This window comes from Oncorhynchus clarkii, chromosome 13 (genome assembly GCF_045791955.1).
Source record: "Oncorhynchus clarkii lewisi isolate Uvic-CL-2024 chromosome 13, UVic_Ocla_1.0, whole genome shotgun sequence".
Classification (NCBI taxonomy): Eukaryota; Metazoa; Chordata; class Actinopteri; order Salmoniformes; family Salmonidae; genus Oncorhynchus; species Oncorhynchus clarkii.
In genome coordinates, this window is record NC_092159.1 from 64,624,064 (window position 1) to 64,636,563 (window position 12,500).

The 12,500-nt window shown below is 45.9% G+C and overlaps 1 protein-coding gene across 1 annotated transcript in view; it reads right to left on the minus strand.

Annotated features, from left to right (window-relative positions):
- Positions 1-12,500, minus strand: part of LOC139365258 (voltage-dependent T-type calcium channel subunit alpha-1H-like) — a 102,666-nt gene that overhangs the window by 12,674 nt on the left and 77,492 nt on the right. The window contains exons 30-33 of the mRNA XM_071102764.1: positions 8,589-8,659; positions 8,270-8,348; positions 2,411-2,532; positions 1-236 (exon numbers count right to left, since the gene is read on the minus strand). The exon at positions 1-236 is cut by the window's left edge and continues 58 nt beyond it. Coding sequence (XP_070958865.1) covers positions 1-236; positions 2,411-2,532; positions 8,270-8,348; positions 8,589-8,659 — 508 coding nt within the window. The remainder of the gene's footprint in view (positions 237-2,410; positions 2,533-8,269; positions 8,349-8,588; positions 8,660-12,500) is intronic.

Here is a 12,500-nt window from a genome sequence, read left to right on the forward strand (position 1 = left end):
GAGGCGGAGCTAAGACGTCTAGCTCTCTCCATCTCCAGCGCGATCTCGGCGTCCATCTCTGCGTCCTCCTTGGCTTCCTTGTTGCTCTCCTCCAGGTGTTTCATCAGCACCGCCACCACCACGTTGACCAGCACAAACTGGGCCATGAGGACGAAGGTCACGAAGTAGACCGGAGACATCAGAGGAAGGTAGGTCAGACAGGAGCGCTCCTCTGGACGACACTCACGCAGCGTGTCCTGGATGTGGGGAGGGAGGGAGGGAGGGAAGGAGGGAGAGAGAGAGAGAGAGAGAGAAAGAGGGAGAGAGGGATGGAGAGAGGGAGGGAGGGAGAGAGAGAGAGAGAGAAAGAGGGAGAGAGGGAGGGAGAGAGAGAGAGAGCGAGAGAGAAAGAGGGAGAAATGGAGAAATGGGCCTCTATAAGAGTTTGTGTCAGTAGTAACAGGTGTTTCAGTAGTAACAGGTGTGTCAGTAGTAACAGGTGTGTCAGTAGTAGCAGGTGTGTCAGTAGTAACAGGTGTGTGTGTGTGTCAGTAGTAACAGGTGTGTCAGTATTAGCAGGTGTGTCAGTAGTAACTGGTGTGTCAGTAGTAACAGGTGTGTCAGTAGTAGCAGGTGTGTCAGTAGTAACAGGTGTTTCAGTAGTAACAGGTGTGTCAGTAGTAACAGGTGTGTCAGTAGTAGCAGGTGTGTCAGTAGTAACAGGTGTGTGTGTGTGTGTGTGTGTGTGTCAGTAGTAACAGGTGTGTCAGTAGTAACAGGTGTGTCAGTAGTAGCAGGTGTGTCAGTAGTAACAGGTGTGTCAGTAGTAGCAGGTGTGTCAGTAGTAACAGGTGTGTCGGTAGTAACAGGTGTGTCAGTAGTAACAGGTGTGTCGGTAGTAGCAGGTGTGTCAGTAGTAACAGGTGTGTGTGTGTGTGTGTGTGTGTGTGTGTGTGTGTGTGTGTGTGTGTGTCAGCAGAGGCAGGTGTGTCAGTAGTAACAGGTGTTTCAGTAGTAACAGGTGTGTCAGTAGTAACAGGTGTGTCAGTAGTAGCAGGTGTGTCAGTAGTAACAGGTGTGTGTGTGTGTGTGTGTGTGTGTCAGTAGTAACAGGTGTGTCAGTAGTAACAGGTGTGTCAGTAGTAGCAGGTGTGTCAGTAGTAACAGGTGTGTCAGTAGTAACAGGTGTGTCAGTAGTAACAGGTGTGTCGGTAGTAACAGGTGTGTCGGTAGTAACAGGTGTGTCGGTAGTAACAGGTGTGTCAGTAGTAACAGGTGTGTCGGTAGTAACAGGTGTGTCAGTAGTAACAGGTGTGTCGGTAGTAACAGGTGTGTCGGTAGTAACAGGTGTGTCGGTAGTAACAGGTGTGTCAGTAGTAACAGGTGTGTCAGTAGTAACAGGTGTGTCAGTAGTAACAGGTGTGTCAGTAGTAACAGGTGTGTTAGTAGTAGCAGGTGTGTCAGTAGTAACAGGTGTGTCAGTAGTAACAGGTGTGTCAGTAGTAACAGGTGTGTCAGTAGTAGCAGGTGTGTCAGTAGTAACAGGTGTGTCGGTAGTAGCAGGTGTGTCAGTAGTAACAGGTGTGTCGGTAGTAACAGGTGTGTCGGTAGTAACAGGTGTGTCAGTAGTAACAGGTGTGTTAGTAGTAGCAGGTGTGTCAGTAGTAACAGGTGTGTCATTAGTAACAGGTGTGTCTGTGTGTCAGTAGTATCAGGTGTGTCAGTAGTATCAGGTGTGTCAGTAGTAACAGGTGTGTCAGTAGTAGCAGGTGTGTCTGTGTGTCAGTAGTATCAGGTGTGTCAGTAGTATCAGGTGTGTCAGTAGTAACAGGTGTGTCAGTAGTAGCAGGTGTGTCAGTAGTAACAGGTGTGTCGGTAGTAGCAGGTGTGTCAGTAGTAACAGGTGTGTCGGTAGTAGCAGGTGTGTCAGTAGTAACAGGTGTGTCTGTGTGTCAGTAGTATCAGGTGTGTCAGTAGTATCAGGTGTGTCAGTAGTAACAGGTGTGTCGGTAGTAACAGGTGTGTCTGTAGTAACAGGTGTGTCAGTAGTAACAGGTGTGTCAGTAGTAACAGGTGTGTCAGTAGTAACAGATGTGTCAGCAGTAACAGGTGTGTCAGTAGTAACAGGTATGTCAGTAGTAACAGGTGTGTCAGTAGTAACAGATGTGTCAGTAGTAGCAGGCGTGTCAGTAGTAACAGGTGTGTCGGTAGTAACAGGTGTGTCAGTAGTAACAGGTGTGTCAGTAGTAACAGGTGTATCAGTAGTAGCAGGTGTGTCAGTAGTAACAGGTGTGTCAGTAGTAACAGGTGTGTTCATTAACAGGTGTGTCAGTAGTAACAGGTGTGTCGGTAGTAACAGGTGTGTCAGTAGTAACAGGTGTGTCAGTATTAACAGGTGTGTCAGTAGTAACAGGTGTGTCAGCAGGTCAACCTTCATGATGCCGTTCCAGTTGTCCCCAGTAGAGACTCTGAACAGCGTGAGAAACGCCATCCCAAAGTTCTCAAAGGTGGCGTGGCGACTCAGACCCTCACACGGATTACTGTCGTTACACTCTGTAACACACACACACACACACACACACACACACACACACACACACACACACACACACACACGTCTTGATTAGAAAAAAAGAAGCCAGTCGGTGTATCACTGTAGTAGTGAGAGCCAGGCAGCAGCTGTAGTCATGTGATCTGTGATCTGTCTGCTCTAACTCAGCTGTAGTCATGAACACTGTTATCTGTCTGCTCTAACTCAGCTGTAGTCATGTGATCTGTGATCCGTCTGCTCTAACTCAGATGTAGTCATGTGATCTGTGATCTGTCTACTCTAACTCAGCTGTAGTCATGTGATCTGTGATCCGTCTGCTCTAACTCAGATGTAGTCATGTGATCTGTGATCTGTATGCTCTAACTCAGATGTAGTCATGTGATCTGTGATCCGTCTGCTCTAACTCAGATGTAGTCATGTGATCTGTGATCCGTCTGCTCTAACTCAGCTGTAGTCGTGTTATATGTGATCTGTCTGCTCTAACTCAGATGTAGTCATGAACACTGTGATCCGTCTGCTCTAACTCAGATGTAGTCGTGTGATCTGTGATCTGTCTGCTCTAACTCAGCTGTGGTCATGGACACTGTGATCTGTCTGCTCTAACTCAGCTGTAGTCATGTGATCTGTGATCTGTCTGCTCTAACTCAGCTGTAGTCATGTGATCTGTGATCTGTCTGCTCTAACTCAGCTGTAGTCATGTGATCTGTGATCCGTCTGTTCTAACTCAGCTGTAGTCATGTGATCTGTGATCCGTCTGCTCTAACTCAGATGTAGTCGTGTGATCTGTGATATGTCTGCTCTAACTCAGCTGTGGTCATGGACACTGTGATCTGTCTGCTCTAACTCAGCTGTAGTCATGTGATCTGTGATCTGTCTGCTCTAACTCAGCTGTAGTCATGTGATCTGTGATCCGTCTGCTCTAACTCAGCTGTGGTCATGGACACTGTGTTCTGTCTGCTCTAACTTATCTGTAGTCATGTGATCTGTGATCTGTCTGCTCTAACTCAGATGTAGTCATGTGATCTGTGATCTGTCTACTCTAACTCAGCTGTAGTCATGTGATCTGTGATCCGTCTGCTCTAGCTCAGATGTAGTCATGTGATCTGTGATCCGTCTGCTCTAACTCAGCTGTAGTCGTGTTATATGTGATCTGTCTGCTCTAACTCAGATGTAGTCATGAACACTGTGATCCGTCTGCTCTAACTCAGATGTAGTCGTGTGATCTGTGATCTGTCTGCTCTAACTCAGATGTAGTCATGTGATCTGTGATCTGTCTGCTCTAACTCAGCTGTGGTCATGGACACTGTGATCTGTCTGCTCTAACTCAGCTGTAGTCATGTGATCTGTGATCTGTCTGCTCTAACTCAGCTGTAGTCATGTGATCTGTGATCCGTCTGTTCTAACTCAGCTGTAGTCATGTGATCTGTGATCCGTCTGCTCTAACTCATATGTAGTCATGTGATCTGTTATCTGTCTGTTCTAACTCAGCTGTAGTCATAAACACTGTGATCTGTCTGCTCTAACTTATCTGTAGTCATGTGATCTGTGATCTGTCTGCTCTAACTCAGCTGTAGTCATGTGATCTGTGATACGTCTGCTCTAACTCAGATGTAGTCATGAACACTGTGATATGTCTGCTCTAACTCAGCTGTAGTCATGAACACTGTGATCTGTCTGCTCTGACTCAGCTGTAGTCATGTGATCTGTGATCCGTCTGCTCTAACTCAGCTGTAGTCATGAACACTGTGATCTGTCTGCTCTAACTCAGCTGTAGCCATGTGATCTGTGACCTGTCTGCTCTAACTCAGCTGTAGTCATGTGCTATGTTATCTGTCTGCTCTAACTCAGATGTAGTCATGTGATCTGTCTGCTCTAACTCAGCTGCATTTATGAACACTGTGATCCGTCTGCTCTGTCTCTTCTCCTCCAGCCCTACTCTCTAATACAGATTCATCCTGTACTATTCTCTCCTCCTCCAGCCCTACTCTCTAATACAGATTCATCCTACACTATTCTCTTCTCCTCCAGCCCTACTCTCTAATACAGATTCATCCTAAACTATTATCTTCTCCTCCAGCCCTACTCTCTAGTACAGATTCATCCTGTACTATTCTCTCTGTCTCTTCTCCTCCAGCCCTACTCTCTAATACAGATTCATCCTATACTATTCTCTTCTCCTCCAGCCCTACTTTCTAATACAGATTCATCCTATACTATTATCTATGTCTCTTCTCATCCAGCCCTACTCTCTAATACAGATTCATCCTATACTATTCTCTCTGTCTCTTCTCCTCCAGCCCTACTCTCTAATACAGATTCATCCTATACTATTCTCTCTGTCTCTTCTCCTCCAGCCCTACTCTCTAATACAGATTCATCCTATACTATTCTCTCCTCCTCCAGCCCTACTCTCTAATACAGATTCATCCTATACTATTCTCTCTGTCTCTGCTCCTCCAGCCCTACTCTCTAATACAGATTCATCCTATACTATTCTCTCCTCCTCCAGCCCTACTTTCTAATACAGATTCATCCTATACTATTCTCTTCTCCTCCAGCCCTACTCTCTAATACAGATTCATCCTATACTATTCTCTCTGTCTCTTCTCCTCCAGCCCTACTCTCTAATACAGATTCATCCTATACTATTCTCTCTGTCTCTTCTCCTCCAGCCCTACTCTCTAGTACAGATTCATCCTGTACTATTCTCTCTGTCTCTTCTCTTCCAGCCCTACTCTCTAATACAGATTCATCCTGTACTATTCTCTCCTCCTCCAGCCCTACTCTCTAATACAGATTCATCCTATACTATTCTCTTCTCCTCCAGCCCTACTCTCTGAAACAGATTCATCCTATACTATTCTCTTCTCCTCCAGCCCTACTCTCTAATACAGATTCATCCTATACTATTCTCTCTGTCTCTTCTCCTCCAGCCCTACTCTCTAATACAGATTCATCCTATACTATTCTCTTCTCCTCCAGCCCTACTCTCTAATACAGATTCATCCTATACTATTCTCTCTGTCTCTTCTCCTCCAGCCCTACTCTCTAATACAGATTAATCCTATACTATTCTCTTCTCCTCCAGCCCTACTCTCTAATACAGATTCATCCTATACTATTCTCTGCTCCTCCAGCCCTACTCTCTAATACAGATTCATCCTAAACTATTCTCTTCTCCTCCAGCCCTACTCTCTAGTACAGATTCATCCTGTACTATTCTCTCTGTCTCTTCTCCTCCAGCCCTACTCTCTAATACAGATTCATCCTATACTATTCTCTTCTCCTCCAGCCCTACTCTCTAATACAGATTCATCCTGTACTATTCTCTCCTCCTCCAGCCCTACTCTCTAATACAGATTCATCCTATACTATTCTCTTCTCCTCCAGCCCTACCCTCTAATACAGATTCATCCTATACTATTCTCTCTGTCTCTTCTCCTCCAGCCCTACTCTCTAATACAGATTAATCCTATACTATTCTCTTCTCCTCCAGCCCTACTCTCTAATACAGATTAATCCTATACTATTCTCTTCTCCTCCAGCCCTAGTCTCTAATACAGATTCATCCTATACTATTCTCTCTGTCTCTTCTCCTCCAGCCCTACTCTCTAATACAGATTCATCCTATACTATTCTCTTCTCCTCCAGCCCTACTCTCTAGTACAGATTCATCCTGTACTATTCTCTCTGTCTCTTCTCCTCCAGCCCTACTCTCTAATACAGATTCATCCTGTACTATTCTCTCCTCCTCCAGCCCTACTCTCTAATACAGATTCATCCTATACTATTCTCTTCTCCTCCAGCCCTACTCTCTAATACAGATTCATCCTGTACTATTCTCTCCTCCTCCAGCCCTACTCTCTAATACAGATTCATCCTATACTATTCTCTTCTCCTCCAGCCCTACCCTCTAATACAGATTCATCCTATACTATTCTCTCTGTCTCTTCTCCTCCAGCCCTACTCTCTAATACAGATTAATCCTATACTATTCTCTTCTCCTCCAGCCCTACTCTCTAATACAGATTAATCCTATACTATTCTCTTCTCCTCCAGCCCTAGTCTCTAATACAGATTCATCCTATACTATTCTCTCTGTCTCTTCTCCTCCAGCCCTACTCTCTAATACAGATTCATCCTATACTATTCTCTTCTCCTCCAGCCCTACTCTCTAGTACAGATTCATCCTGTACTATTCTCTCTGTCTCTTCTCCTCCAGCCCTACTCTCTAATACAGATTCATCCTGTACTATTCTCTCCTCCTCCAGCCCTACTCTCTAATACAGATTCATCCTATACTATTCTCTTCTCCTCCAGCCCTAGTCTCTAATACATATTCATCCTGTACTATTCTCTCTGTCTCTTCTCCTCCAGCCCTACTCTCTAATACAGATTCATCCTATACTATTCTCTTCTCCCCCAGCCCTACTCTCTAATACAGAGTCATCCTATACTATTCTCTTCTCCTCCAGCCCTACTCTCTAGTACAGATTCATCCTATACTATTCTCTCTGTCTCTTCTCCTCCAGCCCTACTCTCTAATACAGATTCATCCTATACTATTCTCTCTGTCTCTTCTCCTCCAGCCCTACTCTCTAATACAGATTCATCCTATACTATTCTCGCTGTCTCTTCTCCTCCAGCCCTACTCTCTAATACAGATTCATCCTATACTATTCTCTTCTCCTCCAGCCCCACTCTCTAATACAGATTCATCCTATACTATTATCTCTGTCTCTTCTCATCCAGCCCTACTCTCTAATACAGATTCATCCTATACTACTCTCTTCTCCTCCAGCCCTACTCTCTAATACAGATTCATCCTACACTATTCTCTTCTCCTCCAGCCCTACTCTCTAATACAGATTCATCCTATACTATTCTCTTCTCCTCCAGCCCTACTCTCTAATACAGATTCATCCTATACTATTCTCTTCTCCTCCAGCCCTACTCTCTAATACAGATTCATCCTATACTATTCTCTCTTAAAATCCCCCAGAGTAGAGAAAAATACACGGTCAACTAAATACCTTCCAAAGTGTGTTAGAGAGAGAGAGAGGGAGAGACACAGAGGGAGAAACAGATATATAGAGAGAGAGACAGAGAGAGTAAGAGACGGAGAGAGGGAGAGACAGAGAGAGGGAGAGAGAGACAGAGAGAGGGAGCTGCAGAGAGAGGGAGAGAGAGAGAGAGAGAAAGAGAGAGAGAGAGAGATAGAGAGAGGGAAAGAGAGACAGAGACAGAGAGAGAGAAAGAAAGAGACAGAGAGAGACAGACAGAGAGAAAGAGGGAGAGAGAAGGAGAGAGAGAGAGAGAGACAGACAGAGAGGGAGAGACAGAGAGAGAGAGAGACAGAGAGACAGAGAGGGAGATACAGAAAGAGAGACATAGACATAGAGAGAGACATAGAGAGAGAGAGAAAGAAAGAGACAGAGAGAGGGAGAGACAGAGAGAAGGAGAGAGAGAGAGAAAGAGATTGTGAGAAAAAGTATTTGGTGATTCGTGACTGCAGTGGTGAGTGTATTCGCTGAAACTTTAACTGCGGCAGCAAGAGAGAGAGAGAGAAAGAGAGACAGAGAGAGGGACAGAGAATGAGACAAAGAGAGGGAGAGAGAGAGAGAGAGAGTGAGTGAGAGACAAAGAGAGAGACAGAGAGAGAGAGAGAGACAGAGAGAGAGAGAGAGAAAGAGAGAGAAAGAGAGAGGGAGAGAGGGAGGTAGAGATAGTGTGACTGACCCAGTTTCCCAAACAGCTCAACTCCCAGTGCTGCGTAGATGAAGAACAGCAACATGAAGAGCAGACCCAGATTCCCCACCTAGAGAGAACGACAGGATGTTAGATATTACACACACGGTCAGGTACAGTACACATACACACGGTCAGGTACAGTACACACACACACACACACACACACACACACACACACACACACACACACACACACACACACACACACACACACACACACACACACACACACACACACACACACACACACACACACACACACACACACACACACACACACACACACACACACACATGCGTACGTTACCTGTGGCAAAGCCTGCATGACCGTGTCCAGAAGAGCTCTCATCCCTGTAGCCATCTTCAACAGCTTCAACACTGAGGAGAGAGACAACACAACACTATAGCCATCTTCAACAGCTCCAACACTGAGGAGAGAGACAACACAACACTATAGCCATCTTCAACAGCTTCAACACTGAGGCGAGAGACAACACAACGCTATAGCCATCTTCAACAGCTCCAACACTGAGGAGAGAGACAACACAACACTATAGCCATCTTCAACAGCTTCAACACTGAGGAGAGAGACAACACAACACTATAGCCATCTTCAACAGCTTCAACACTGAGGAGAGAGACAACACAACACTATAGCCATCTTCAACAGCTTCAACACTGAGGCGAGAGACAACACAACACTATAGCCATCTTCAACAGCTTCAACACTGAGGAGAGAGACAACACAACACTATAGCCATCTTCAACAGCTTCAACACTGAGGAGAGAGACAACACAACACTAGCCATCTTCAACAGCTTCAACACTGAGGAGAGAGACAACACAACACTATAGCCATCTTCAACAGCTTCAACACTGAGGAGAGAGACAACACTCCTTACTTTACCCCAAACACAACGGGGTGGGGGGTGAGAGACAACACTACCTACTTTACCCCAAACACAACTGGGGGGGGGGGGGGGTGAGAGACAACACTACCTACTTTATCCCAAACACAACGGGGTGGGGGGGAGAGACAACACTCGCTACTTTACCGCAAACACAACGGGGTGGGGGGGAGAGACAACACTACCTACTTTACCCCAAACACAACGGGGTGGGGGGGAGAGACAACACTCGCTACTTTACCCCAAACACAACGGGGGGGGGGGGGGGGGTGAGAGACAACACAACACTATAGCCATCGTCAACAGCTACAACAACACTGAGGAGAGAGACAACACTCCCTACTTTATCCCAAACACAACGGGGTGGGGGGGAGAGACAACACTACCTACTTTACCCCAAACACAACGGGGTGGGGGGGAGAGACAACACTCGCTACTTTACCGCAAACACAACGGGGGGGGGGGGGGGGGGGGGGGGGGGTGAGAGACAACACTCTCTATTTTACCCCAAACACAACGGGGTGGGGGGAGAGACAACACAACACTATAGCCATCTTCAACAGCTTCAACACTGAGGAGAGAGACAACACTCCTTACTTTACCCCAAACACAACGGGGGGGGGGGGTGGGGGGGAGAGACAACACTCGCTACTTTACCGCAAACACAACGGGGTGGGGGGGAGAGACAACACTCGCTACTTTACCGCAAACACAACGGGGTGGGGGGTGAGAGACAACACTCCCTACCTTACCGCAAACACAACGGGGGGGGGGGGGGGGGGGGTGAGAGACAACACTCGCTACTTTACCCCAAACACAACGGGGGGGGGGGGGGAGAGACAACACTACCTACTTTATCCCAAACACAACGGGGGGGGGGGGGGTGAGAGACAACACTCGCTACTTTACCCCAAACACAACGGGGGGGGGGGAGAGACAACACTACCTACTTTACCCCAAACACAACGGGGGGGGGGGGGGGGGAGAGACAACACTACCTACCTTACCGCAAACACAACGGGGGGGGGGGGGGGGGGGGGTGAGAGAGAGAGAGAGAGAGACAACACACCCAACTTTACCGTAAACACAATGGTGTGTGTGTGTGTGTGTGTGTGTGTGTGTGTGTGTGTGTGTGTAAAAACAAAACCACGTTTTTATTGTAACACACCAGATAGGTGTTGTTTAACAGGGTCAGTCATAGTAGTATGATAGGTGTTGTTTTACAGGGTCAGTCATAGTAGTATGATAGGTGTTGTTTAACAGGGTCAGTCATAGTAGTATGATAGGTGTTGTTTTACAGGGTCAGTCATAGTAGTATGATAGGTGTTGTTTTACAGGGTCAATCATAGTAGTATGATAGGTGTTGTTTTACAGGGTCAGTCATAGTAGTATGATAGGTGTTGTTTTACAGGGTCAGTAGTAAGATAGGTGTTGTTGTACAGTGTCAGTCATAGTAGTAAGATAGGTGTTGTTTTACAGGGTCAGTCATAGTAGTATGATAGGTGTTGTTGTACAGGGTCAATCATAGTAGTAAGATAGGTGTTGTTTTACAGGGTCAGTCATAGTAGTATGATAGGTGTTGTTTTACAGGGTCAGTAGTAAGATAGGTGTTGTTGTACAGTGTCAGTCATAGTAGTATGATAGGTGTTGTTGTACAGGGTCAGTCATAGTAGTATGATAGGTGTTGTTTTACAGGGTCAGTCATAGTAGTATGATAGGTGTTGTTTTACAGGGTCAGTCATAGTAGTATGATAGGTGTTGTTTTACAGGGTCAGTCATAGTAGTATGATAGGTGTTGTTTTACAGGGTCAGTAGTATGATAGGTGTTGTTTTACAGGGTCAGTCATAGTAGTATGATAGGTGTTGTTTTACAGGGTCAGTCATAGTAGTATGATAGGTGTTGTTTTACAGGGTCAGTCATAGTAGTATGATAGGTGTTGTTTTACAGGGTCAGTCATAGTAGTATGATAGGTGTTGTTTTACAGGGTCAGTCATAGTAGTATGATAGGTGTTGTTTAACAGGGTCAGTCATAGTAGTATGATAGGTGTTGTTTAACAGGGTCAGTCATAGTAGTATGATAGGTGTTGTTTTACAGGGTCAGTCATAGTAGTATGATAGGTGTTGTTTTACAGGGTCAGTCATAGTAGTATGATAGGTGTTGTTTTACAGGGTCAGTAGTAAGATAGGTGTTGTTGTACAGTGTCAGTCATAGTAGTAAGATAGGTGTTGTTTTACAGGGTCAGTCATAGTAGTATGATAGGTGTTGTTTTACAGGGTCAGTAGTAAGATAGGTGTTGTTGTACAGTGTCAGTCATAGTAGTATGATAGGTGTTGTTGTACAGGGTCAGTCATAGTAGTATGATAGGTGTTGTTTTACAGGGTCAGTCATAGTAGTATGATAGGTGTTGTTGTACAGTGTCAGTCATAGTAGTAAGATAGGTGTTGTTTTACAGGGTCAGTCATAGTAGTATGATAGGTGTTGTTTAACAGGGTCAGTCATAGTAGTATGATAGGTGTTGTTGTACAGGGTCAGTCATAGTAGTATGATAGGTGTTGTTTTACAGGGTCAGTAGTATGATAGGTGTTGTTGTACAGGGTCAATCATAGTAGTAAGATAGGTGTTGTTTTACAGGGTCAGTCATAGTAGTATGATAGGTGTTGTTTTACAGGGTCAGTAGTATGATTGGTGTTGTTGTACAGGGTCAGTCGTAGTAGTATGATAGGTGCTGTGTCTACCTCTAGTGATCCTCAGGGCTGTATGTCTACCTCTAGTGGTCCTTCGGGCTGTGTCTACCTCTAGTGGTCCTCAGGGCTGTGTGTCTACCTCTAGTGATCCTCAGGGCTGTGTGTCTACCTCTAGTGGTCCTCAGGGCTGTGTGTCTACCTCTAGTGATCCTCAGGGCTGTGTCTATCTCTAGTGATCCTCAGGGCTGTGTCTACCTCTAGTGATCCTCAGTGCTGTGTCTATCTCTAATGATCCTCAGGGCTGTGTCTATCTCTAAGGGTCCTCGGGGCTGTGTCTATCTCTAGTGATCCTCAGGGCTGTGTCTATCTCTAAGGGTCCTCGGGGCTGTGTCTACCTCTAGTGATCCTCGGGGCTGTGTCTACCTCTAGTGATCCTCGGGGCTGTGTCTACTTCTAGTGATCCTCAGGGCTGTGTCCTCAGGGCTGTGTCCTCAGGGCTGTGTCTATCTCTAGTGATCCTCGGGGCTGTGTCTACCTCTAGTGGTCCTCAGGGCTGTTTCTATCTCTAGTGATCCTCAGGGCTGTGTCTACCTCTAGTGGTCCTCAGGGCTGTGTCTATCTCTAG